Below are 27,784 nucleotides of genomic sequence, written 5' to 3'. Positions count from 1 at the left end.
GAATTTTATTGCCCCAAATATAGGTACTTAAAAATATTTAGGTGTCTATCTTCTGCCTGGACACACGAATACATCTGAAGGTTTGGATCGCTGGCTCCCATCTTATTTGTTGTACTGAAAATTAATGGCTCTTGGCTCACTGTTTCTGTGCTGTACAATGTGAGACCCTACAGAGTTCAAGCTAGTGTTACCGGAGCTAGCCGGGGAGGTGGAAGCTGTAAGCTTTATCGCACACACATATGATTTTATCATCTCATGAGCCTTGCTAACTGATGATTTCCCTTGGCAAGGTGGTGTACTTTGGTAGCTAAGCTGCTTTCAGGACTTGAGCCTGTATGTCCAGACTGCCCTGCACCAGTAATATCAGTTCATCCAGAGCTCCTTCCTGGTCTTAGATACTGTAGCTAGCTAGCCCAAGGAACACATGCCATAAGCCAAATATGCCTAAACCATGGAGGTGCTAATGAAAAAAACAACAGCAACAAAAAATAAAACAATAACAAAAACATTTTCTCAGTAAATCTCTAGTATTTTTACACTGTAAAGTATATCAGTATTTTGTTCACTTGAGCAATATCATGTATTGTAAAGCAAAATCCTAATGTGGTAGCTCTGAAAGACTTTAAACAGTTCCTGATCTTTGGCTTTACTCTTTTCTGGATTTGACTAACCATGGATTATCATATTAAATGTTGAATATTAAGTGTTAAACACTTATTAAAAAACATCCAACTTAAATACATGCTCTCATTATGATGATCTCATGGTGAAGTCGCTATATTTGATGAGACTTCCAACCATAATGACATTTATTTTAAGGGAAAGAACATTTTGCTGCTGTGGTGTGCATGTTAGCTGGTAGGAAACATGATAAAAAGAAAGGTCATGGCAACAGCAGTTTGATGAGAAATGAATAATTTGATTATTTTCATGGTGTGGATCAATAATGCTCTGCATGCACTGAAAGCCACTGCCTGGAGGCACTTAGACAATCAATGGAAGAGAACAGAGCCTGCCTTTAGCCAGGCCCACACCCTCTCTGATCTTTCTTGGGAGGACCCTTGACGCCTCTAATTTATGTCAACTGCATATCAAAGAAATTCCAAAGAGCCTAGGTCATAAAGAGTATTTTAGTGGTAACCATTTGAAGTCTGCTTACATATGTTCCTTATGTAACTTGTGTTTAAGTACTTCTCCTTTAATGCCTGGGAATTCCTACAAAGGCATAAATGCTACCTGGAACATGCATAGCAATCAGAATCTTGCAAGAGAAAGGGTGGTCAGAAGGGGCAAATCTTCTCTTTCATTGCAAGCTGAGCATATTCCAAGAATATTCAAGAATTTCTGTCAAAGGATCATGTAAACAAACCCTTCTGCACCAAGAATTCTCTTTAATGATGTACTGGACACTGACATTTTTAACCAAATAGAGCAGCCATTGGAAAAAATTAGTTCTGCACGATATTCGGAAGAGACATTTTAAGACACAATTTTGATGAGGAATTTCTCTGTTCTTCTGCAGTGGAAAAGGGGAGCTGGCATCATCTGGCTGACTCTTAAAAGCCAAGGATACTTAGTTCATTCTCTCCATGGAACTACTTTTTCCATCAAAGCCTAAGAAGGAAGAAAATGGTTCCCAGTAGCAGTCCTCGTATTACAATGTTTGCTTTTACAGCACTTATTCATTTTTTATCAAGCTGTATTCACCACACTTTGAATACACACACGTACACAGCGTCAACATCGCCTTCCTATCTGCCCTGGAGCTTTCTTAGAAAGCCATTTTTTTCTTTTAGTTCAGCTGGCTCTCACAGCACAGAAGATGGTGTATAGTATTTTACAAGAAACTAGGAAAACATTATCCACCAATTAAAGGAATACAGACTGCAGTTCATATAGTTTAACTGATGAGGTAGTAAAACTTGTTTTCAGCTTGAAGGTCATTGATTTTCTATAGCAGCTGAAGAGAGAATAAAATTATTTCACTTATTAGATCTGTGTTGATTGTACAACATTAGCTAAATCCACAAAATAAATATACGTAAAATTGATCAGGTGATCCGGGGTCAGAGCTAATTCCCAAGGTCAAGTAACTCTTTGAACATTCTCTAAAGTACATAATCTCAGGCCCATTCAGACAGTCATACACTCTTTTCTTCAATTGGCTCTCACAAAACAGGAGATTAACTGGACTCAGCTTTAACAGGCAGAACAATTATTCCAAAGTGCTTAACCCTCTAAGGCTGAGTTTGCAAAACGCTATTTCTAACTTGACAACTGAGCTAGAAATTTTTATTCACTGCCTATTGAATGTGTTCTTTACTGTCGTCTATTAAGCAGATACTTTGCAAGAAATGCAAGGTAATAATTTTGACCATGAAGCAAGCATGTGTTTCTATTTACTATTATATTCTTGTATAGGTTCTTATTCTATGTGAATAAGAACAAACTCTATTTCTACAGATTGTATTGAACCAGAACTTTGCAACTCAGGAGAAATGTATCTGATAGGAATTGCAACCTGGATGCTGAGGCTTGGTTCACAATGGCTGGAAAAGGAGAACTGACTGCAGGTGAATTTGCAGGTTTGAGATCAGTCCTTGAACCTCCAGAGACTCTTAGCTCTTTCTTCCCTGTTGCCAGACCTCCTTCTCTCCCTGAACTGAAACATCATTTAAAACACGATTCCTGAAGCCTGTGTACGGAGTGATGTGGTGTTGGATTGTTTTTTCTCTTTCCTTCTGGTGATAGAGTGCTAGAAGGCACCCTCATTTAAGAGCTGGATGAAAACAGGGAATTAGGTATAACTACTGCTAAACAATTCTAAAGAAAGGCAAACTACTGTCATCTACACAACTTGAATGAAAATGCTGGGAAATGTGTTAATTCCTTTTCTTTGGGGACAGGACCTTTTCCCTCATTTGCCAGATGCAGGAAGATGGACCTGCTTTGTATCCTCCCCACAAGCAGCCAGGGACGTAGCTGAGAACTTTAAAAGCTTAGGTTCAGATGAGCAGTAGATTTCCTGCTAGGTTTTGTATTTTTTAATAAATTAGAAAATGCATCTAGGAGAAGGCAGTCCTCAAACATGCAGCACAATCCCTTAAAAGAATGCTAACTTGTACCATACAACTCGATGTCAGGAGTATTGAAGTGACTTAAACTCACTAACCAAATCACAGCTCAGGAATCACATTTTTCTCCTATATGACAAGACCAAATGGTATGAGCTTTATGGGAAAAGGGATAAGAGAGGACAGACATGGGAGACAGATACACCATATATCTGAAAGTGTAAAACTCATCAGCTCATACCTGCTTAACTCCTGAGACTATCAACTGGGGCTCTAGATACCGAGGGTCCATTTAAGCAATTTATTTGTGAGTTTTAAGGCATAATTTCAATGCATTTCAGTCTTTAATTTAATTGAATAAAACCTATGTGACAGACTACTGAAAAGGAAAAAAGAAAAAGGCTGAGAGAATTTGGGGATTAGTAAAATTTACTGCTATCATTCCTAACATTAAGAGCTTCCATATCACTCAAAGCAGGATGAGAACGCTTCAGCAAAAAAAAAAAAAAAAAAAAAAAAAAGGACAAAAAGACTCAAAATAGTTATCTTCTAGTATAAATACCCTCATTCAGATAAAGAATATATATTTTAATTGGGGCTCTAAAAATAACATATGAATGCATTAGTTTTTGTTTATTCTTCCTCTGAGCAATGTTCCTACTTTTCAGGCCATCCAACTTAAATGACATTTTGACTGAGGACTTCCTGATGTGAAGCTCGTTAGCATTAAGACAAGCTAATCCCAAATCTCCTTTTTTTCCCCCAAAGGCTCCCCAGCAGAAATCCTATGCAGTTAATATGCTTGCCCCTCAGCTAACAGGGAGAACACTTATACTTAGTGCCTTTCAACCTATAAAATTACAAGCTAGTATTCTGTTTAACAGAAGTCTTTATAGAATATTTAATGAAAAGAGCAAAATGAACCTAAAGGCATTCCTAGTACATTCAATACTGTTTCTTTTTTAAAAAACATTATAGCTTTATCCAAATCCTTGCCAATGTGTTTTCAAAAGTATCATATGTGAGCAAGAACATAGACCTATACAAAATCTGTCTGGAAGTAATACCACAACAGTTACATTATTCTTGTATTTCTTTTTACTCGTCTAAACAAAACAAAACAAACCCAACAATCAGTTCGTCATTGTAATGATATGACATATCAATTATTTTAGCCAAAAATAATTAAAATCCTCAGAGGTAAATTCTACCAGTATGAGTACCTCAGTCCAAATAGACTATGGGTGTATTTCAGAAATGTGTCAGCAAAAATTTGTAAAACTCTTTTTAGTTGTCCAGATACTTTTTTTTTTAGCTAGGTATGTGAACCCAATACATTAAGAGTTACCCCAGAAGTAAATACCAAACTTATTTCTATAGAGGAAAGTCTGCCTTTCTCTCTCTCATGCACACTCTCATACTCATTCAGAAACAGATCCCAGCTCATGCAAAAGCTGCTGACCTGATCGCATCGCATCAGCCCTAAGTATCTGAGAGACTTGCTGCTTTGAGCAATTTGGGTGGCTCCATGGTCGGTGATTTCTTTGCACCATCCAACATCCACTGTCTCTATCGTCATGCTGTATCGTCCAATAGCGATCAGAGCTGTAAAGAAAAAGACAAGAACTATGGAGGTCTATATTGGTGGAGAGTAACATGTATACATGAAATGACACTGAAATGAAATTCTGGGTAGCATTTTCAAGAAGTTTCCTGGAAGAGCAGTCTTGCATTTTTCTGATAAATGAACTTGTACCATGTAAAACATCTTTATTTCCATGTTTCGCTAGTGTAAAATAGCTCCTTCTCTTCAAATTGGGAATACACTTATGTGCATAGATACACACAAACATATCAACAGAAATTTCTATGTGTTTATCTATCAAGATAAATAGCTATAATCCCCTTCAGCTACCAGAGATATGAATTCTATAAAAATTCTTTTTTTTTCCAGAATGATCAGTTCATTGATGAAATATAGAAAAAAAAATCTACCTTAAACTTCAGAGAAAATTTTACACTACTAACACTTTTTTTTTTCAACACATCAATATTACAAAGACAACACAGAATAACAGCATTTTCTGTATCAATAAAACAAATTGGAACAGAAAACCCTGCAGGTATCTTATGTCATGTATTTTGTAACTATATTCTAAAATGCGTTTGTTTTCCATTGTTCATGTTGATGGTGTAATAACAACCACATGCTTCACTTTTATGTTCTTTTCAGGAACACTTTTCTAATAAAAATAATAAAAAAAGTTGAGGAAGAATTAAAACAAAAACTTGAACTCTCCATAAACATAACAGAAAGAACATCTGGAAGTTCCCTGAAATGTCTGAAAAATGGTTGAGACAGGAGAAACCACAACGTATCTGATCAACTTGGGAAAGCTTTGTCATGTCATGGCTAGTCTGGAATGACAAAATGGATCAAGATGACTGGCAACCTGGTTACCATGGACTAGAACATTTCTCAGGAAATACGGGATAGGAGACCTTTAGTCAAGTTGGCATTTATTAACTGAAATGATCAGTAGCCTTCAGCACCTAAAAGCTCAGCTTAAAGAAAAAGTCCAAGTCCAGCATGGAATTCAGCCATCTGGATGTAGCCAAGGGGTTAGAAATTTCTTTAGTATTAGCTTTTCTTCACGATAGTTATTATGCAAAAATGGTCTAATTATTGCTGAAAAAAAGTTGAAGTGACTTCGCCCAAAAAATGCAAGCATCTATTATTTTTAAAAGCATGATTTTTCAGCAGTTGTGAACTTGTTTGGTTCTGATCTATAGATCCATCTGTCAAAGAAAAAAGGAGTTATGAAGGGCTGGTACCGGCTCTTGATATGCCAGATACTCTGGGTGTAACTGAGAGGTAAGAGCAGAGACAGACAAGATCCCACCTGACTGCACAGCGTTTCTGCAGAGACTGGCTTGAGAGCAGTCAACACTGGAGACAATTTGTTAATTTATAAATATTCAGGTGGGCTTAATTTGCAATCAAAATCAGCACAGAGAGGCCAAATGCCATTTCAAAAGCTGTAGAATTTGCTTTGGAACATCATTTTTTTCTTGCAGCAGTTCACCAAAAAGGGCAATGATAATTTAATTCTGTACCTGACATTATGAACTTACGATACAATCATCTATGTACTTTCATTATGGTTTCATTGATTTTTGTAGGACACTACCAACTCTGTTCTCTTCTCAATACAATCCTAGAAAACAAAACCTAACTTTATAAATATGCATATAGATGGAAAGAGAATTTAAACTTCCTATTTTTTTTTGCAGAATCCTTTAATACATCATTTTCATAAAAAGCATGGAAAGAATGAGAAACTGATTAATTTTTCAATAAGTTACAGGAATCAGAGATTATTATAACTGTGTAAGATGTCATAAACTGGTTTAAAGTAGTACAGGAATTCAGTAATTTGATCATTAAATTAGATTATTATCAATTAAACAATCTCAAATACTATTTGAATATTTTTGCTAGTTTGTATAAAGTTATAACAGCATGTTTGTACTTAAAAAGAAACAACCCACCCACTTTTGCTGTTTAACAGTCTATTATAAATGGAAGAAAATCAGCAGGGAATATTTACTACTGAACTAACATGAGGTGTCATCACATCTTATGGGTGAGGAATTCTCCTTGTAGAGGCATTGGACATACAAGATCTGAGACCTTCCTTGCAACACCTAGATTAGAGAGGAAAGTTGGGAATGACACTGACGATGACCTAGAAAGGGTGCCTCTACCCTGTGTGCAGAACCTCAAATCTAAAATATAACCTGAGAATCAGTGCGAGAAGCTGCCTTGGAACCCAGCAAAAAGATGGTTTAAAGCATGAAATTTCATACACATACACATATGAAGCACACTCAAAAAATAAAGGATTCTCTTTCTTACTCAGTTATGGTAAATCAATTTATAACAATAAAGAAAACTTAAAACAGATGTGTAATTTGTCAGTTGAAATGTTACTGTATTCAGGCATTTTTTATTTTATATAAATATACTTTTGCACAATGGAAAAGAGTGTTAAGAACTACTGAAATTATCAAATAATTATTGAATAACAGATCTGATACTTTAACTAGCCAGTTATTAGTGCTATTGCTTAGGAAATAAGCAATAATAATTAAGATGAATGGTATTTGGAAAAGCCAGTATATACGTATGATTTTTAGACTATGTTATCATTACTATACTTTGTCAGGTATCAGGTAAGTGAATAACATAATTTAACTCAATTTCTTGAGACAGACAGCACAGTTTTTACACAAATACTAGTACTTCCTGGAACAACAGAAAATGAAAGAAAATCCTCTGGGTATTACATATCAATATAATATATAAAAAAATTGAATGGAAATCCAAACATGACATCCAAACAAAATCCAAATTTTGGCTGCTTTTTATTCTTTAAGTGAACATGTTTTACACTTCAAAAATTCAAAAATTTCCACACAATTGCTAATCTGATGTCTTCACCTGTGCTTCACATTTCCGTATATGAAAATAATTGAATCAAGTTTCATCCTGCAATTGATCTGTGTGTCTAATGCCAGCTCTTTCTCAAGCATGCCTGGGACTGCTGAAAGCGTAGTACTTCTTTTTGGCCTTGCCTTTCCCCCATCCTCAGCACTGTCTCTATCCTACACATAGGATATTTAGTGACATATGCCCCAGACGTCCGCAGCACATATTTGATTTTCTGCTCAGCAGTATTGAATACCTAAGTATTATTTGATAAACAAGAGAAATTGTCATTTTTTTTTAAGTTATAAACCATTCTAAAAATCAATCAGTGTATTACAGACTAAAGACTGTTAACGATGTTTTGCAATGCCCCAGAAGAAAATAACAGATTTACTCTGTACTTTGCAACTCTGTCCCCAGATTAGCAGCCTTCCTCCTGGAACACCAAAGCTTTTGGCAGTGCAGCACTGAAAGCATTACCACATCACACTACATTCATATATTGCAACAACTCTTCAAAATACTGAGAAAAGGCTGCAGAGCACAACTTCGCTTAACTGCAGCAACTCCTCCCCTGTAGGTCATGTTTATCCATGTATCCACTCATTCTATTCCCTGTTATACTAACTTTTGCCCTGTACAAATGTTAGGTTTATTGGTTGATATTTCCCAGCTCTTCCCTGGAATATTTTTTGAAATACCTCTGCCAAGCCATGCTACCAAAGCAGTTTTAAGCTAAAGATTAGACGGAACAGTCAGGAGCTCGGCTATTTCATCCTTGACTTCCTTTAGGAGTCCTGGGCACACACAATTCTCCGCTTGTATGAACAAAATACTTAAAGCCACAAGTTTCAGCTAGAAAAACACTTGCATTGCTCAACAGCCTTTCCTCCCTCCCTGTCTGCATTTGCCCACAACTGGCAGAGCTCCCCTTGGAATGCCGGGCAGTCCTCAAGCAAGGAAACGGATAGCACAAGTCTCACACATGGAGCTTGGGCTCCAGGTCTTGGGAACTTTTAGTACAACCAGCAGTAAAAAGGACTCACAGCTGCATTTCCTTACTAACGACAACCAGCCTTAAAGCATGGTGACCAACAGAAGCAATACTATTGTGATCATCATACACTGCAAATAAGTAGAGGTGGGCATGCAGGGATCCACCACATAACTTAAAGAGGCCAGCTTTGACATAAAATTCTCCCTAACAGTGCATCCAGTTCCTTTCACTTTTTTACTTTTTTTCCCCATACTTCCTTTTATTTCACCAAAAACAAATATTCACTTTTTTTTTTTTTTTTTTTTTTTTTTTTTTTTTTTTTTTCAGATCCAGGTTGGGTGGAGTGGAAGTCAACTCAAGGTCGCTGCTGCTAAAGGCAGAGCCCGGAGCCAACCCCAAACCTGCTGCTGTCCAGAGCTACAAGCACAAAAACAGCCTCTCTGCCACAGCTGTTTTTGTTTTTTTTTTCCCCAGATCCAGGTTGGGTGGAGTGGAAGTCAACTGATGTGTGGCTCCTGTCAAGCAGAAGATGAAGGGTAACAGCCTATTCTGATAGGAGCTGGAAAATCACCCGCACAGCCTTGAGTTTCAGTGGCAGTTTGTTATAGCTGAGCACATATGTAGAGCAAGATTTGTAGGCTGCGACAGTATCTTTTAGATGGCCAACTGGTATAGCTGAGGAAAAAAAAAAAAAAAAGACAAATCTTGTCCTTGGTGCACCAGTGCTAGAAACATACACTATTTGAACTGCATTTTTAAAGACCTGATTTAGCTAAACTGTAGTTCACTGGATCTACCAGATAGAAATGCCTTGCTTAGGTGAAGGGGAAAGGTCTCCACTCAAGTGAGCGCAAACTGTGAAACCAATGGCCACAATGAAAACACCACCATGGTTTATGACTCCAGGACTTGATCAGCCAGGCACTGAGCTTGCCCATCCAACAAAACCAGGGCCATTAGAGCACCATACCTATTTTGTATTATCTTTTTGGAAAACTATATTTGGATGTGTACGGCCTCGAGACTTTCCTCCTTGATTTTGCAAGAAACAGGAACAGATATTACACTAATCCATTAAAAAAAAAACTAGTAATCTGCACTTTACAATTTGACCAAGTCATGATCATTCCCAGTACAGTATCATGGCAAAAGAAAATAACACATATGATCTTTCGGTGTGAGCACTTGGTATTTGGCTCAATCTTAATTTCAATGTATTTTAACACCTAAAAAACAGAAGAAACAAAACAAAAAAAAACAGGTTTTGCATAATTTTAAAAACATACAATTGTTTGGTGGTCTAGTGTATTCAGCAGAACCATATCCAATTAAACAACATTTTTACAGACATGTATCCTCTACACAACAGAGAACTCCCCTAAATCAATAAAACCCAGTTCAATTTAACTGCAAATGAACCTCTGTGAAATTGAGCTGTGCTGCTGTTTGTCCCTTATCATCACTGCATACGCAAAAGGCCCTTCATTTGGTCAGCCTTGAATGAGGGCTGGAGAGATAAAAGCTGTTTGTGACTGTCCTCATCATCATGGCATTACACATATACATATGTATATACATGTACATATATATTTTTTAAAAATCCTTTATTTAAAAAAATCATTTATAAAAACCATTTATTTATGTGACAAAAGCATCTGAACACACAAGAATCAAAATATAAAACTTATAAACTCTCTAAGGAGAAGTAAAAATCAATCAGTCCACCACGTATTACCAAGTAATAGCTTTCTCATGGAACTTGCCATTATCTTTTATTTATTTTATATATAAAAGCTATTACGGTGGCTATGATAACCATTTACTGAGTACTGAATAGCCTAATGGATGAAAAACAGCAAGGAAGTTTATGAGAGAGTTAAAATGAAAATAAGCAGATGTAGTAAAAAGAAAATGAACAAAGAGAACTATAGATCTAGATATTAAGAAAATGCTCTTAACAGTTAGATCTAGGGGACTGTGACATATTCTCCTCCTGTTGGAGGAAGTTCCTCTGCTTGATGTATTTAACATATAGGCAGACAAGACTCCAGGGCGACCACAAGGAACATGTTGTACAAGAAAGACCGAATAGGACAACTTAGAAGGTCTTTTCCATCTTCCATTTATATTATTCAATTAAATTAGAAAAAAATAGAAATATGTAAATGACAAAGATATGTTATAAATACGTGAAAGGAATAAAGCTATAGCAGACATAAAATTAGCTCAATATTTCCTTTTCAATAATTTGTGGAAAAGCATTAATAAATTAGCCTGCAAGTCGAAATGAACACTACTTGATCGTGAAATACACAGTGGAATACAGGGATAAGATATCACTAGCTATTTTTAACATATTACTATATTTAAAATTGAAAATTAATGCATTAACTTATATAACTAATACTCACTAAGCTAAACAACAGATAAACATTGCATGTTAAGTTAATATAAAAACTGCTTATATACGAAAAACATTTTCCTTTACAATTACTTATGAATGTCCCCAATTTTATTTTCCGCATGCTAAGCTCTAAAAAATGACTCCATCATATCCATAACATCTTCTCTCCAGAAATATTTTCATCAATTTTAACACTTTTCTTGAAGAAGAGGCCAAAAGAATTTGATTCCTCAGAGCAAACCTTGATGCTATAAGCAAAAGCTTGACGAGGTTGCCCATGCAAGACTAAGAGTTTGGCATACTAGAACGGGATTTGTGGTCATCTCCTGCACTGATGAGGACGATGGCCATCTGCCATGCAAATTACACAAGGTTTTGCAGCTTAGTTAATCCATTCTGCGCAGACACCCAGGGTACACATGCCTAATCCCGTATCAATGAGTCAAAAATCGTTTTATTCTTGCAACTACAGACAGTGAAGGAATTGCTTGTTGAGTTGTCTGCTACTTCGGTCATCCAGCACGGAAGAATCATAGCTCACAGTTCACATCATTTATGCCCTAAATGAAAACTGCATGTATAAAACTCACTGGATGATACAGCTTTTGACAATAAACATTTCCCTTACTCCTGTTTCACATTTTTAGAGCTATGTGTATGACTAAATAAATGTTTGTTTTCATCTACTGATATAAATTATGCATTAAACACAGTAGCCCATCTGCTAGGAAATAAGGGCTATCATGGGTATATCACTCCAAAATTTCGCTCTGTGCTGGTTTCCCAATCAAGAGCGTAATTCTCTTCAGGCTTTCGCTCCTCCATCTGACAGGCAATATGACATATATTTTCTTCTTGTATAATCATGCCCTCACATAACAGCTATATTTCAGTAGCAACATGAGATAGTAAAACGAGAGAGACAGAATTTGTACAAGGACTGGCTGCCTACCAGGGAACTTGGCCAATCTCATTTATAATCAAGCACTTAAATGCTTTTTTGATTTTAACTGTATGAGCAGTTCCCTTGAAATAAAAGTAAATACATAAATTAAGGAGGTAACCATGAAGTTCACTGTTCTTAAAAAACAAACGTCAGCCTTAATTCCTCTGCTAGTTTTCCTTACAACATTTACAACCCTGTAGTAACTAAAACATTCAAACGAGGAAGCAATTAAGGCCTTTTCCCCGTAGCATGGGGAAATGTTTCAACGGGGAGATAGTTAGCATTGTTTTTAATATTTTACAGTGGCAATATTTTAACATTTAGCAAGTGCTTAGCAAGATTACAGAGCCTAGATAGAGATGTAGTGACGTAAATATTTAAGCTTTTGTAAGTCTTGAAATATGTTCGGGAAAGAGTTGTGCAAGTCCGCAGTATTTCCCCCATGGAATGTTGTACCATCTCTCTGGATGGCAAGTCTGCATTTTAACTAACTTAGTGTTTTTTTTTTTTTTATTGGCTTCACCTGCTTCAGGCTGCTTGAGGTCTCCTGTGATAATTTTATTGTTATACCTTTGTGCATACGTGGCTATCGGCAACGTTTCTTGAGAATGAAGTATGGGACTGCAATAAAATGCAGAAAGATATAGGGGCATGACCACGCTGGGAAACCAATCTAATAAACCGCCTCAAGGAAATGAGAAGGAGTCAGATTGTATCCCTTGAGCAAGCTTGTTTTCTCCAAGACTTTAACAAATCTGGTTAAATCCTCCCTATCTGAATGCATATTCTAACCTTTATTTGTAGACTCTGTGGCAAACCACTCAACTAGTGCTTCTACAGTAATTTTGACTAAAAATCTGCTTGAAAGAGATAACATTTATGTACTTTAAAGCCATGTACTTCTGGTTTCCTTTTTGAAAATAAAGTATCATTATTTAGCGTATTGATTACCTAAAGCAGCCTTCAGAAAATCCTTGGAGGCAAGAAAAGTCCCAAGGAAGAGAACAGAACTAATGCCTCCAAGAGGAAAGGAAAGAGAGATGAGGTAAATATCTAGCACTTACTTTTGCATTTCTTGCAGATACCATTTTTAAGCATTAAATAACACCACAAGTGTTCTGGAGAAAGACTATCAACCATCAGCAAGTGCTGCCACAAGTGGCCGTTTGTGACACGGTGGCAGAGGGCTGTATTCCACAGTCCAGTCCTTGGGGCTGTTTAACACGAGGGCAGTGCCACCCCGAGCACATTTCACTGCCACAAGGCTCTCGGGCAGCCATCAGCAACGGAGCTGCTACAGCAAGGTTGCTATCAAGCTGGCAGCGGAGCCCACACTGCTGTCTTCCACGCCAACTTTATTAGCTGGGATGTAGAAAACGGGCAGCTGCTCCCTACTTATCCTACAGCTGAAGCCCCTACCAAGGCAAGAAGATTACTGGGCTGTGATTTCCAAAATAAAATGAGCCTTAGTGCTCTCTTTATTATATAGAACATTTGGCCAGATTCTCCCCGATGAAAGACATGCACAAAATAGTACAGCTGTGCAAGGGTTATTCAAAAGCTACCTGTTTTCCTACAATAAAGTAAAACTCTCTCAATAAAGGAAATGGTTCAGGGCATTTTATAAAAGAATGAAGAAGGAATTTCAATGTTGATAAAATTAAATTATTGATGAATACATCTGTATTTTAAGTAAACTTCACAAATGCAGAAGAGCGCTCAGAAACCTGTGAGGATGCAAAAAGGATATTAGGATGGAAAACTGAAAGGCAAATGGTTCTGTCCTTCGCATAGACCTCATATGAAAATACAAACAAATCAGAACTGGGTAAGAGACAGAGTATGAAAGTGATAATAGCTGCTGGTTTTAAACCCATGGTCTTAAGACAGCAATGTTCCCTGTGGACCAAGCTAGCCAAACAAGATCGGCTGCATTGTCATTTGCTCAAGGGCACAAATACCTTGTTTTCCTTTCTTGATTTGGCATACAAGTAATGTGTGTCATTGTCATAGACATATTCTGATCGCAAATGGAAGATTAAATAATTTAAATAGGGTAGTCTATCTTGTCAACAAGAAAGGCTTTTATGCTTAGGCAGGCAGGGAAAATGGCCCTCAATGCCTGCTCTGCAGTCTTTACCAGCAAGGTCTGTTCTCAGGCCACCCAGCTCTCTATACATAATGGCAGGTTTTGGAGGTGGAGAGTGAAGTATTAGTGAGTAGATCAGCCTAGCCAACAGGACACATATATGTTCTTAAGATCAGACAGGATGTATTTGAAGGTGCTTATGGAGCTGGTCAATGTCACTCCATCATCTATGAAAGACCAAGGCAACTGGGAGATGTTCCCAATGACTAGAAAAAGACTAATGTCATGGCCATCTTTAAGAAGAAGGGTTTAGGGAACTAAAAAAGCAGTAAGCCTTATGAATTTTCTTTTCAGGGTAACAAAAACATCAAGAATTATCTGAACCTTATAAAACAAGAGATATACAAATGGAGATAAAATACAGTATTTTCAAAACAGGCAATATGTTTATTTAAGCAATGTATAACTACGCTATGAAAGCTGCTACTTCTAGATGTTACTGTGTTCAAGAATTTTTCAGCAGTCAGACATATTATTAATGGTGATAGTGAAATCCAGATTCAGACTGGGGTAAAACCAAAGGTTGTGAATATTCTTAAGTATATGCAATCTGATAACTAAGAGGCTTATAAAAAACCCTATCTTTACCAAAAATTGATAAGATTTGGAGAAATGTACTGCTGATAAATTTTAATAAATTCTTTGAAAAGACTGAATAGAGTACTATTCAGTGCTCTGTATAGAGTACTTCAGTGGCTGTGAAGACACTTACAGAATACAAAACATCTCATATGGACCAGATACTCAGCATTTTGCTGGGGCTTTTGGGGATAATAAACTGCCAGAAGCTAGGAAAATAACTTATTATCCAGCCATCGCTTATTATTCCAAAATTCTGATGAATGAGTTTCATTCCAAAGTTTACAGATGGAATAAACATCAGGATACTGAGATACTCATTTTCAATAAAGGAAAATTTTTGTTAGTCACATGAGATTGTAAGAGATCAGGGAGAGACAGAACGGCTGAGATGCAAAGGGAATTTAACCATATAGTCTGTTTAATTATGGAATCAGCCAAAATGTAATGCTGCTTTGGAGAATGGCAGCAAGATAAATCTTAAACGATGTGGGAACATAACCCTTTTGTGAATTTAGCTTTGTCCTTCTCACCAAAGGAATCTAGCTACTGTATTCTTCTGATTAATAAATGCTAACTCACTTTGAAAGGGCTTCTCAGTGGTCTGAAAGTTCTTGCTGAGATAACGGGTGACATCTCTCACAGAGGTCTATACTCATTCTGCCATCGAGGGAAAATGTTGAAATTGGGAGGCACTTAACTGATGAACAAGATAATTGTCATTTGCCCTTGCAAAAAGGGGGAGTGTGAAATTTGTCACGTCCAAAAGACTAAAGAGAAGACTTCAGGGAGGAAAGCACCCGCACGACAACATTTTTCTTCTGAAACCTGTAGTAAAGGTAATTCCATTAAGCATTTCAAACAGGCGGATAGTGGAAATATAGAAATATGGAAATAATGACTATCTAAGCCCCAATTCAGTAGCTCTCAAATTTCTATGAACTTAGCATTGAAGAATGCATTGAAAACTTCTTTTAGTATATGACATTGAATTTAACAGAGATAAATGAGTCAAATACTAAACAAAAGTTAAAAGATGCATACAAAAATGAAATTTTAAGTATAAAATCAAAAAAATGAAAGATGATGAGTATTGGATGTTGTGGGTTTCATTGTGGGTTTACAGGAAGGCAGCTATTTGACTGCTTACCAAAAAAAGCTACCAAAAAAGGTAGCTGGCAATAAAAGCACAAACACCATCACAATACAGAGTATGAGGTGTTACACCAGACAGATCATTTGTATACTTCAAGAAACATCTGTGGGCTAAGTGTTTTTTAATTCCTGGGAACATATCCAATGCCTCTTTAAGATATTGACACAATATTTACTGTTCTCCAGTCTCAAGAGTACAGGTTATTTTTCATGAAGCATGTCTATTTTTCCACCTCAGCCAGTTCATATTCACTGTCCTTGTTACTTAGTTTCCTTGTAAAATGATATGGGAAGACTGGAGAAATAAGATTCATGCACAAGGGGTAGATTCATTGCTTAATCTTGTAAAGTTGTAGGCCTGGGAAACATGAACATGGGCTTGACAGAACAGCACTAAACAATGAAAAGATTTCTGTGGAGCCCAAGACACTGGAGTACATTATACAAAGGCAGTGAGCTGTGTGAAATGGCTAGGCAGGATAGAATATGACTGCATGCAACACGATGCATTAAGAAAGAAGAGCGAAACAGATGAAAAAAGGCAGACAAACTTCTTACACATTTAAACATACACATATAATTGTATCTCCATACACTTAAACCTGGAAATACACAGTAACACAGAAAATTATTATCTGTGTTAAGAAAATCTTACAGCCCTGCAGTAGCATTCCCTGACAACAGATCTGTACCTACTAAGATCTCTGTGGTTTGCAGCAGGACTGTGAAAAATCCTGGGCATAAAGACATTCTGCTGCCCTGAGGATTTGGCTGTGTTGTGAGTTGCTGAAAAACCAAACTACTCCATTGCCAAGCCTCAGTATCAACACATCATATACTATCATTCAACCTTATTACCCCATTCGTGTGACTATTTTCTATAGTCTTGTGGATCACAGTTTGGAAAATATTATTTTCATAAGGAGAAACTGAAGAATCCCATAAACAGAAATAAATGATTTGGCTTCAAATGATGGGAGAAGAGGCAGAATTAGTCTAAATCACATTAAAGAAACACGCTAATATTAGAAAAACAATCTAAAAAATAGCAGCAACAATAGACATTACCAAATGATGTGACTGAGATACAATTACAGCATTCCCACAGCATTAAACAAGAAGTCTAAAACACAGCATTCAGACAAGATAACTCAAGTGCACCATCACTGATCTTTCCACTGTTTATTATTTCTCTCAAGGATTTCTTCCTTATTTAGCTGGAAGATAAAGCACCTTTGTGTACTAGCTGTCTTCTTCCAGCCACAATTCATTTTACGTTATGAAACTAACATTAACATGGTTATTTTATTTACAAAGTCCCTCTGAAGACCTACAGCTTTTAATACATGATGTGCATCACTTTTAAAAGCATTTGGACAGCTACAGCTAGGAGACAAGATGAGGTTTCTCGCTGAACGGAGTTTGACCACCAGCAACATTCTTGGAAGGCACAAACTTTGCTACTGCCATCAGTCAGCGCCATCCCCAGGAGGCACTTAGGCAGCTGAGGTACAGCAGGAACAATAGGGTGCTATTTCAATCCCACCTCCAGGGGTGGAAAAATCAAGTAGAGTAGGAGAGGGTGGTAGGATGATACTTAGCTATGCAGCAGTAATATCTATTTTACTTAGCTTGTGTGGGCTCCTTAGCTAAATGTGCCCGAGTACATTTGTACATGAGCACCCAAGGCAGCTCTGGGAATATCATTTGCTGTTAAAGGCTTTGCAGTCATTGGTATAAGTTCAGATACTGTATTTTGCCAAGGAAAGCTGAATCTCCGGGATTAGAGGCAAGTAGGCATCCATGGACTTGTGAGCAGAAAGGGTTATAACCTTTAAGATGTGCACTAAGACATAACACAATAATAAATATATTTGTGCAAGTATATTTTAAAATGCTGTCAATCAGTATCCTGTGCCGTATGTTTATTAAAGATTGTTTTATACATAATCAAGAGATAGTTATTTTGATGACTTTTGGAACGGATATATTGCTCTTAAAATTGCTCTTAAGCTTTAATATACTAGTGAAAGCATCTTTTAGATCCTTACATATGACCAAAAAAGACAATAACATTTGATTCCATGGTTGACAGCCTGCCCTGAATGTTCCCTATTGTGCCTATTGTTGCCAAGGTCCCAAATCACAGCATGAAGTCACATACTGCATGTGCTGCAACACATCTATACAATCAGTGAAGGACAAACTGTCAGCTTCAATTTTGCATTTTTCTGTTTTTGTCAGCATGTATCACTCCAAATCTCCACATGAATTAACTTTAACACAGGAGTTTGGGTTTGTTAACATAACATTTGATATGTTCCAATGCAGATATGCTGTTCTGCTTTGGGAAACACAGGCAGAGGAACAGTGTGTTGTAACTTGTCATTAATTTCATTATGACTAACAGAATCGAGGTTGCTCACATAAATCAACGCAACCAGATGCTTAGAGTGAGTACAACTGACAGGCAGAATTGAACAAAATTAAAAATGGCTCCATGCTGTGAATCGTCACAAGCAGACTCAAAAAAATAATCAAAAAGCTACTTCCAGGGGACTCATTTTAAAGATCCTCCCTGTTAAATGTCCAAAATGTGCTGCGGATATTCTAGTAGGACAGCTAGAGCCATGTTTCCATGAAAAGAATAAATTTATTTCCAATTTCTTGCAGAATAGTTAATCGGAGTCAAACTGCTTTCACATAATGACACCGACAGCACATCCACAAGACGCTTGTATCCGAACGGTTACACCATTGCTGTTCCCTAGAACAACAACACTTGCAGCATTAATTAGTTGTCCTGTATAATGAAAAATAAAATCAGCTGAGTGTAATCACCTCAGGAAGTCTTCAACCAATAACTAACATGAGAGAAATGCAAACAAAAATTGCTAGTCCCTAAGAACCTGAAAAAAACCAAACTTGTTTCCTCTGAAGTGTTTCTTCTGTGAACTTTACCTTCAGGCATTTAATCTATTCCCTTAATAAAAAGGCCATTTCCTTGGGAAGCATACAGGAAAGCAGTTTAGCATCATAAAATCTCTTCTCTTTTACAAAAAAACATAAGTTTTATCAAATTGTATTGGAAAATACAAAGTTGTTCATGACAAAAAGGTTATTTCTACTTACTAATACTTATTCATTGAAGTTTGAGGTCTGCAGTCTAAAAATGGATTCAATAAAATAGAAATTAATAGCCATGCTGGTTGCTAAAGTATCTGCTTGTCTTAGTCACTCAGTGGGAATTAATTTTCCTTCTGGTTTGTTAACATAGACATGGAAGTTTTCCCCTTTCATGATCTAATGTAATAATGCAATTTACAAAATAATTTATATAATAATTTAATTGGGGACTATCTGTTCACAATAAACTTACACTGACATAAAATTGTCTTTCACTGAAATATCCTTTGTTCCTATGTAAACTCATTTGAATGCTTCAGTGGATCTCTTTTTTTTCTTATTTTCTCTTCTTTTTTTCCTCCATTTGGAGGAAAAGTTCTTTTTCCATTTAACATCAGTGTCATTCAGATAAGTGAGTCCTAAATCTACCCTTGTCTTCCAGGACAACAGCCTTTCAGAGAGTGACTCTCAATGCAGTCTGTTCTATTATCAGATAAAATTATTTTTAAAAACAATGTAAATTGTAGCTCATGAAAATGGTTCAAACACTCAGACTTTACCCATGTGGAAAGTGCTTACAAGGAGCACTTTTGCAGTCTTTGTGTTCAAGCAGCATGTATACTGAAGAAACATATTCCTCCTCATTGCTGGAAGAATAATTCCTTTTTAAAAAAAATATTTTTCAGCATTAATTTTGGAATTGTATGAGGAATCAGTCCATGTTTTGCAATCCAGAAGAGTAGGCACTTGTTGTGCTAGCATAACAGTGACCATGAAAGACCAAGCCTAATTACTATTTACGGAAATATTCAAATATATCATCCCAGCAGATAAATTCACTCTTTTCTGTCTTGTCCTCTGATTGCTTTTATTCCAGAGTGCTTTAATGGGGGCTGTGCTGCTCTGCTTCCAGTTATCGACACCTTGGTGTGTATGTGGCAGGGCCTCAGTCTGAGCTAACCATTCTGGGTCCCAAAATTCCAAATGTGTGGATGTACATAGGAAGTTTCTTTGTAGCAGAAATGTGTGGAAACGATTTCCAAACTTAGATCTAAATTGTTTGCTACTGGAATATCAAAACTATAAATATTTAACTGAATTGTATGTTCACAAAAACTATTGATCAGACATAAAGGTAAAATGGAAAAGACCAGTAGAGTAACTTTCAAACTTAAAATCCATATTTTCATTTTTCTTCAATAGTAAGGGGAGAAAAAGAAAGACAAACTTTGTCAAGAGTTACAGAAGTAATTTTTTTTCTTCTCTCTGCCAGCTTTAAGTTTCAGTGAACATTGCTCACAAATACCAGCAATTCTGGCACAGATAATTTTGAACACTGAACACACCTTTGTGCATGCAGTGAGAAAAAAAAATAATTTGGATCCTTGCAATAGATCAATATCTCTTTGTTTTTGTCAGCTGTAAACATTGCCTTTATTTTGAACGTCCCCTGTTCTACTATATTGCAAAAGATATGTCCCCATACCTGAAATGGACTTCCACCACATTTTATTGTTATTGCTTTTTGCCTCACGGTATCTCTCTTTGTCTTCAATCATATTGACAATAATTGTTTCCAAAAAGAAAAGTTCAAACTCCTTTCATCAAACATAGTATTTGTGCCAAAACTCTTTGTTTACTGCTGCAAGCCTCTATCCTTCATACTTAAACTTTTGGTCATTTTAAAAAAAAATGTGTAGAACCAACCTTGTAAAATCTACTACTCGCTAGGACATAAGTCAGGACGTTACTAGATAACAGTATCTTCCTGATGAGAAGCTGACATGAGATAGCCTTCCTTTGGCCTTCCAAAGAACCACTTGCAAATACTTTCTGTCAGGTTTTGCCTTTCTTTCCTTAGCCTTTTTACTTGCACACTCACGATAATGAACAACACTGCTCATAACACATTTACCAAAAGTAAATGATTCATTAGCAAAATAGGCAGTAAAAGTCAATAACAAAACAAACTCAAAGAATAAAAAAAGGACATATAATATTAACTATTTATAGGAAACTCAGTTGAGATGCCAGGACCATACATTCATTTCAGAGGAACGAGGAGTACCTATAGTCTTTCAAGAATGCTAAACTGAACAGAATCAATAACTCTTTTTTTTGATGAACACAAATAGGCATGCACAAAATTCAGGAAGTTGCCACTGCCTCACTAAAGTAAGTCTTAACTTGAGGGCAAAAACTTACTCATATCCAGAAGAATTTCAATAGAGGTAAAGCAACAATAACTTTCACTTGCAATAGAAGACAGCGAGTCCATTATAGTTGATGAGCTTCATCTGAGCTACTCACTGATCCCATTTCCCACCAAAACGCAGCAAGCAGAGGAAATCTATGAAACTTTGCCTTACTTACTGTTGGCCTGTTACTCAAAGGATGATAGATCCCATGACAAAGAAAGGAAGAAAGCAAAAAATATAGCTAGCTGGAGGTATGAAAACGTCAAAGTTTCTCTTTCTACCGTTCTCCAGATTCCATCGACTTCATGCCAAAGTTGAGCACATGCTTCCTTAAAAGACAGATAAGGCCAACAAGCAAAATCCCCAAACTGCAAAATCTCTTCCTGCAGAACTTCAAAATACAAAGTGATGAAGAAGTCACATAACTTCCATGGGATAAACCCTGAACAGTTTCAATAAAAAAGCCCCAACTCACCCATTTTCTTTTCCTTGAAATGAACTGAGTTCAGTTTTGACCCATTATGTCAGAGAATGGCACTATTAAGCACCATTACAGTAACTTTTTTCACTGAAAATCCTGCATTATGATGACAAGTAAAGAACTTATTCTTATATTGTGATCAAGGGTAAACCACTAAGTTATGGTCCTTTTTTTGTCTAAGTATTCATTCAATTTTCAATGCAAATCAGACTTTTATTTGAACATTTCCTTACTGGAATGTCAATGTTAATCACAAGTAACCTCTCCTCCTCCTCCTATTCAGTCCCACAAATCTAAACTAATACCGTCTGTTTTCTCAGTAAAAATAACACTGAAAGTTATAAGTATGGTAGCTAAATTAAAAGACATGATAATTATGTCATAAAACAGATGGTCCTGTAAAAGATTAATAAATAGCATCGTAATGAACAGATTGTTGCTTAATTAATACAGAGCCATGTTCAGGTAGTATATACTGCATCTTGGGTGCAGTTCTAAAATGAGTCAAGGAGAAGGAAATGCCTGTGAATTACACCAGCTGAAAATGCACTTTATGTTTCTAATAGCCTGGGGTATTAGCAAAAACAACAAAAAAATAGTACAGCCAAGATGATTAAGAGTTTAAAAAGACAGAATTATCCTGCAAGTCTGTCACAGACTTGTTCATTCTGCTTATAATGCAAAGTAGTCCTCATTTTTAAGAAGCAACAGCCGATTAATCCATGTTTCTGAAATACCACTTGGAATTATGATTGCATCATTTGGTCAAGAGAGAACAGATTAGCTTTCTATTGGTAGGAGGCTGTGGGTTTCAACTAGTGTTGTGTGAGTTGTAGGAATCTGCAATACCTTCGAGCTGTCCATAGCAAACTCAAATATGACATCCCTGTAATCCATGCATAATGCTAGAATGGCCACTTTTCCAATAGAAAATGCTTATAATCCACAATCATTATAACTCAACAGTTACATTGATATAAATTGGGGGGAAAAAAAAAACTTGTATTGTTTAAATGTACTGTTACATTTGGCAGTTGGAAGAGTCCATATCCCTTACAAAATACAGAAAATATACAATTTTATCATATCTAAAGTAGTAAATAGAAATCTGATTATTTTACATATTATAAACATCAGCAATGCTTAGTTTTAAACAAGGACATCCATTCATTAAATGTATAAATATACTAAGCAAATCTGCATGAAGCTCTTAAAGATTAACAGTGCACCAAAGCAAGCAACTGCTCAAGAGGATTCCTTGTCACTTTTCTCAATCTTTCTAACACTGAAGATATTACACGCCCAAGCTTTCCTCAAACATCTTTTCTGTCTTTAGAAGATAAAAGTGTGAACATTAAACTCAAGAAGGACACTCTATGGACCCTGGAAGCCATTAGGAGATTAAAGTCCCGGGTCCTCGGCCATGAAAATGAAGTCATCTGTCTTTCACAATGAGATACTGTATTCTCTTTGTCTATACTGGCTGCTGGTATTTAGCTGTTGCACTAAATTTAAATTTAGGCCATGACAAGCCTAGAGAAATAATCTGGAACAAGATCATATAAAGCCTTAGAGTAAAACCAACAATTTGAATGCAGCTGGAAACCACTGAAAAACTAGAGCATGCTCTGGAGCTTATATTGTAAAGTCCTGCAAAGAATCCATTAAGCCAGTAGGCAGAAATATTCTGTTCTGGCCAGGAATTTACAATAGCTTTTAGATAGAGCTTCAAGAAGAGCATATTGGTTTAATATGCTTTCAAGTCAGTAGGTGAAGACAAGAGTTAATGGAGTGAAGACCACAGACAGGAAAATATTTTGAGGTTTCCCTGCTAAACACATAATTCCTGCTTGTTTGCTTCTACTTAATCATTTCAAACCATAAAATAAGCAAAAAATAGTCATACGTGGAACACTTCACCAGCAAATGGAACTCTCATCTGGCATAAAATCTATTATCTGGATTCTTCTACAAACTAATCGCTTTTGCTGAAACAGATCACTAACCTAGTACAGCTCAATAGCTATGTACACAGACCTTTTGCACATCCTTATTACATACCTGAATAAGAAGGAAACTTCCTTCAGCTCAAAGAAAAATGCAGATTTCACTGTAATTATTCAGATTCCACTACAAGACAAAACAAAAGCACTTTGCCCCACTAAGTAAATGAAAACACTCAAAGACATTATGGAAGGGAGTAGATTAAGCAGAAGAATTTGTGTTGTTTTTACCAGTCCTTGGACATTAGAGGAGCGAAAAAAAATATGCAAGTTTGTTACCTTTTGTTTATTCTGAGTACTCGAGACATCAAAAATGGGAAGGAATCAAAATAAAATGGCTACTTAAGCCTGATGTTAACATGTTTGCTGCTCGTTTTTTGTATATGCAAACTTGTAGCCAACATTTTTAAATGAACACCATTAAAAGAAACATTTTCCTGAAATAACAGACGATCTAGTCTGCAAGATTTCAGAGACAGTTTTCAAAAATTAAATACAAACCTTAAACTGTTCTGCATCAGCTGTTTACCCGCTCAGATCAATACAGCCCTTTCTATCTAGTCACGAGAAAACAAGTGACTAAGGCAAGCAATAAACCTGTTGCTGAAGTGTACTTAGAGCATTCACCAAGGCTAAGTGTTTAACGGGCCTCCAAAGCACAATCTGTCAGCGCTAGAAGATTTTTGTTGCAACTTCAAAGCCATGAAAATCGCTGCGTAGTTCCACCAGGAGCCGTACAAGTTCCTCGAGTCACAACAGCTACAAGAGATGCTTTGCCATCTCCAAAGGGCCCCAGCGCAGCCCCCGCATTATTTCCTGCTTACCTTGATTTCTAGCAAGCACTTGGATGATGCTTATCTCCCTGGAAGGTATTTACCCTGCCAGCAAATTTAGAAGGTTCAGATGCACTGCCAACTTCACCTCTGCACCAGTTTGCAAAATCTATTTCTACTGGGATTACAAGCTGTATGGACAAATTGACTCACTCTATGCGATTCTATTTAACCTCTGAATCCTTTCTGCTAGTGAGACGACAATTAAATGTACTTCACATATAATCCGAGCAAAAGGGATTTAACCATAATGTTAGTAAACTACAATATGCTAGAGAACATAGATTACCACATTTGCATTCGACATTTTGTGTTTTTTTTTTCTCCCCTCAATTTATTAGTCCTAGTACTAGATAGAGTGAATACTCAAGAAAAACAAAGAGAGGGGCGAAGGGTACACCACTGGAAAAGGAAAAATTCACTTAATGTGAGTTGATGAACTTTCATCTGAACAAAATGATGTTTCCTATCACAAAACAGTAATAGGAAAAAGCATGATTTTTTTTTTCTTTTTCTTTTCGGTGTTAGCAAAGCAGACGTTTGCTGAAGCAATACTTAGAGGATTTCTCGGCCGTGTGGGAAATGCTGGAGCTCGGAAGTAAATTAACAGCTCGCTCCGAACTGCTGCGGCTCTGAGACGATGCGGGAGGAGACGCTGGTCACTGGGGTGCTGGTGCCAGAGGCACAGCTCCCACGGCACCTGCCGGCCACGCAGCCAGCCCGGCCTGCGCAGCGCGGATCGGGAAATCAATGCCGACAGCAAGAGCAATACGGGCCTTTTCACTTAAGCTGCTTTTGCCCAATGTCGGTCATTTCAAGCAACTTTGCAGAGACATTTGTGGCTGTCTATTTTGGGGTGAGTACGGGGTAACGAATGCAAACGTAGGTATGGGGCCAGGCAGGTAGTTGAGCGGACAGGCAGCTGAGCAGGAATCTTCCCTCAGGATTCTGAATAAAATCCCCAGGGTGTAAATACTGTTCTGTTCTACATAGCATCTTTGTAAGACAAAAATGACACTTCTCCTTGTACTGATAATTTAAGAGGAAAATTCGCAAAAAAAAAAAAAAAAAAAAAAAAAGCCACAGATACAGTGAGATGAGTCGTATTTTCCTTGGTGACAAAGTGAAGGTCAATCCTGCAGAGCAGCTCTAGGACTCCACAGACTAAGCTCCCTAAACTAAGGAGGGAGCAGGAGCACCAGAGGTTTGCCCCAAGCCAACTCGATGAGCCTCCCTAGGCTCCTCAAGTGTTTCTGTGCCCAGCCCATCTTCCACGGGCTTAGCACATAACCATTGCGCAGCACATCGCCAAAAGTCACCGTGACACCCAACACTGCAGGCAAACCAGCCCTTCAGGCCCTGAGCTCCCACCGCTCTCATTTTGCAGCCAAGCACCTAGACCATCTCGTGGTGGTTCCATCAGGTTACACTAAATGCAGCGTTTCATGAAACCAAAAACTCAATGGGAACCTCATTTAACTGCCATCTTGCTTTTTTTTTTCTTTTAGTAGTACTATTTCTCCAAGTATAAAAACAAAATATTTGTGTATAGTTCTTTCAAATGGAATATTCTATATTATCCGGAAAAGAACTTCTCCTTATTGTAAAATTCAAATCTAAATGTAAGATATGTATAGATTAAATTAAGCTATGGAAAAAAGAGTTTGGAGAAATCCGGATGTTCTGTAGAAAGAGGTTCCACAGATTAAAAATCATTATCTAATTAAATAATACATAGGAAAAGCACTAGGGGTGCCATTTCTCTCTCTTTTTTTAAGAAAATCCTTTTTTGTTGAGCTGACTGCCCAATTTTAGGATTGTCAGAAAGATGCATTAATAATAAATAAGTAAGTAAAATCATTTATAATGAACTCCAACAGATTCTTTTAACTCTCTTCTTTATTAGTTTGGCTATGCTTTTGTTCATTCTTCCTTATGTTTTGTAAATATACATAGACACAGAAACAAAGAATGGGTAAGACTATACTGTTCAATGAAAAAAATATATTAAAAAATATAACTGGTGAAATATCTCTTTATGCCAGCTCTAGCAAAAAACTGCTACAAACACAATCTTTATTTATACCCATTCAGAAGCAATAAAATGTCAAAGATTTTGCGATGAAGCCGATTTCCCTCTTCTGTATGTGCACGACTTTTAATTATAGGCTTGCTCTTGACTGATGAACTATTGCATGGAGTTCTGAAAATCACTTTGAAAAAAACCATGGTGTATTTGAGCCCCGTGTTTTTCTAAAACCACAGTTATACAGCTTCCACTGATTTTAAAGAGAGGATCAGGACCTCTTTATTTTCCCTAGAGAGTTCTCAAAAGTCCTTTGCCAGGAAGAATAGAAGTATACATCTCATTAATTTGTGGATTCATGGGTCATTTTTTTCTCCACAGAGGAGAAATCAAACGCAGTTTTAAATGGTTTGTTAAAATGGATGGATCCTTAACCACTGTTAACTTATGTTCAACATGCTAATTTATCTGAAAGTTTCATTACAACAGTGAATGAGAAAAACAAATTAAAAAGACAAAGTGAAATAAAATTCTCCAAGGAGGTGCTCAATATTTGTAGCATGTTTATGAAGAAAGGTTAAGGCAAACTTCATTGCCTTTCAAGAAGCACTGAAGTGTTTAAACAAGTGCCCTCATATAGTAGGTGCAGATATGTAACTAGTTTCATGTATGTTATTGGGAATCATGGTCGATATCAATAGGAGAAATAGGCTTGCTATTTTTTTCCTTTCTAAAAGAATAATAAGTAAAAAGTCTGAGTCTAACTTCTGGGACTGGGAAAATTCCATGCCATGCATCCAGTAAGTGCCATACCAGCTTACAGCACTTTCCTGCTATTTTGCCTGATCTTCCTCTTCCACTATTTTCTTTCCTCCATCAATTTTTTACAAAAATAAAAAGACACCATAACAACAAAACAGACATCTAAGTTCCCCATGCATGCCATGCCAATTGATGGGACACTTTTCAGTTCATGGGATATGTTTCACTAGCTAAGTATTTAACTTGTACTACAAAAACACTCAGCTGGTGACAGAGTAAAATGAGATTTCAGACCTGGTAAAGAACTACTTCAAGGTAAACATGTAATTAGAATTAAAATTGCTTTAATAAAAGCATGCAATCTTAGGTAATAAATACCATGTAAATCTCAAAGTTTTTCGGAAAAGGCATTTTTATCATCAGATAGGGAAACAGAACAAGGCAGATTAAGCAAAATTCCTAAAATAACCCAATCTGTGACTAAGAAAGGACAGAGCAGGATCTTCCGACCTTCTGACAGTTCGTTTAGCCTTTAAACATACTGCTTTCTTTACACGCG

The 27,784-nt window shown here is 36.8% G+C and overlaps 1 protein-coding gene across 1 annotated transcript in view; it reads right to left on the bottom strand.

The window, feature by feature from the left end:
* The window catches only part of FBXL17 (F-box and leucine rich repeat protein 17), a 277,144-nt gene that overhangs the window by 11,006 nt on the left and 238,354 nt on the right, over window positions 1-27,784 (bottom strand). Inside the window, exon 11 of the mRNA XM_026040976.1 lies at window positions 4,537-4,679. Coding sequence (XP_025896761.1) covers window positions 4,537-4,679 — 143 coding nt within the window. The remainder of the gene's footprint in view (window positions 1-4,536; window positions 4,680-27,784) is intronic.

The sequence above is a fragment of the Nothoprocta perdicaria genome, unplaced genomic scaffold (assembly GCF_003342845.1).
Source record: "Nothoprocta perdicaria isolate Ctin4 unplaced genomic scaffold, notPer1 scaffold_273, whole genome shotgun sequence".
NCBI lineage: Eukaryota > Metazoa > Chordata > Aves > Tinamiformes > Tinamidae > Nothoprocta > Nothoprocta perdicaria.
Note: the sequence above shows the minus strand (reverse complement) of the source record. Positions and strands in the feature narration are given on the sequence as shown.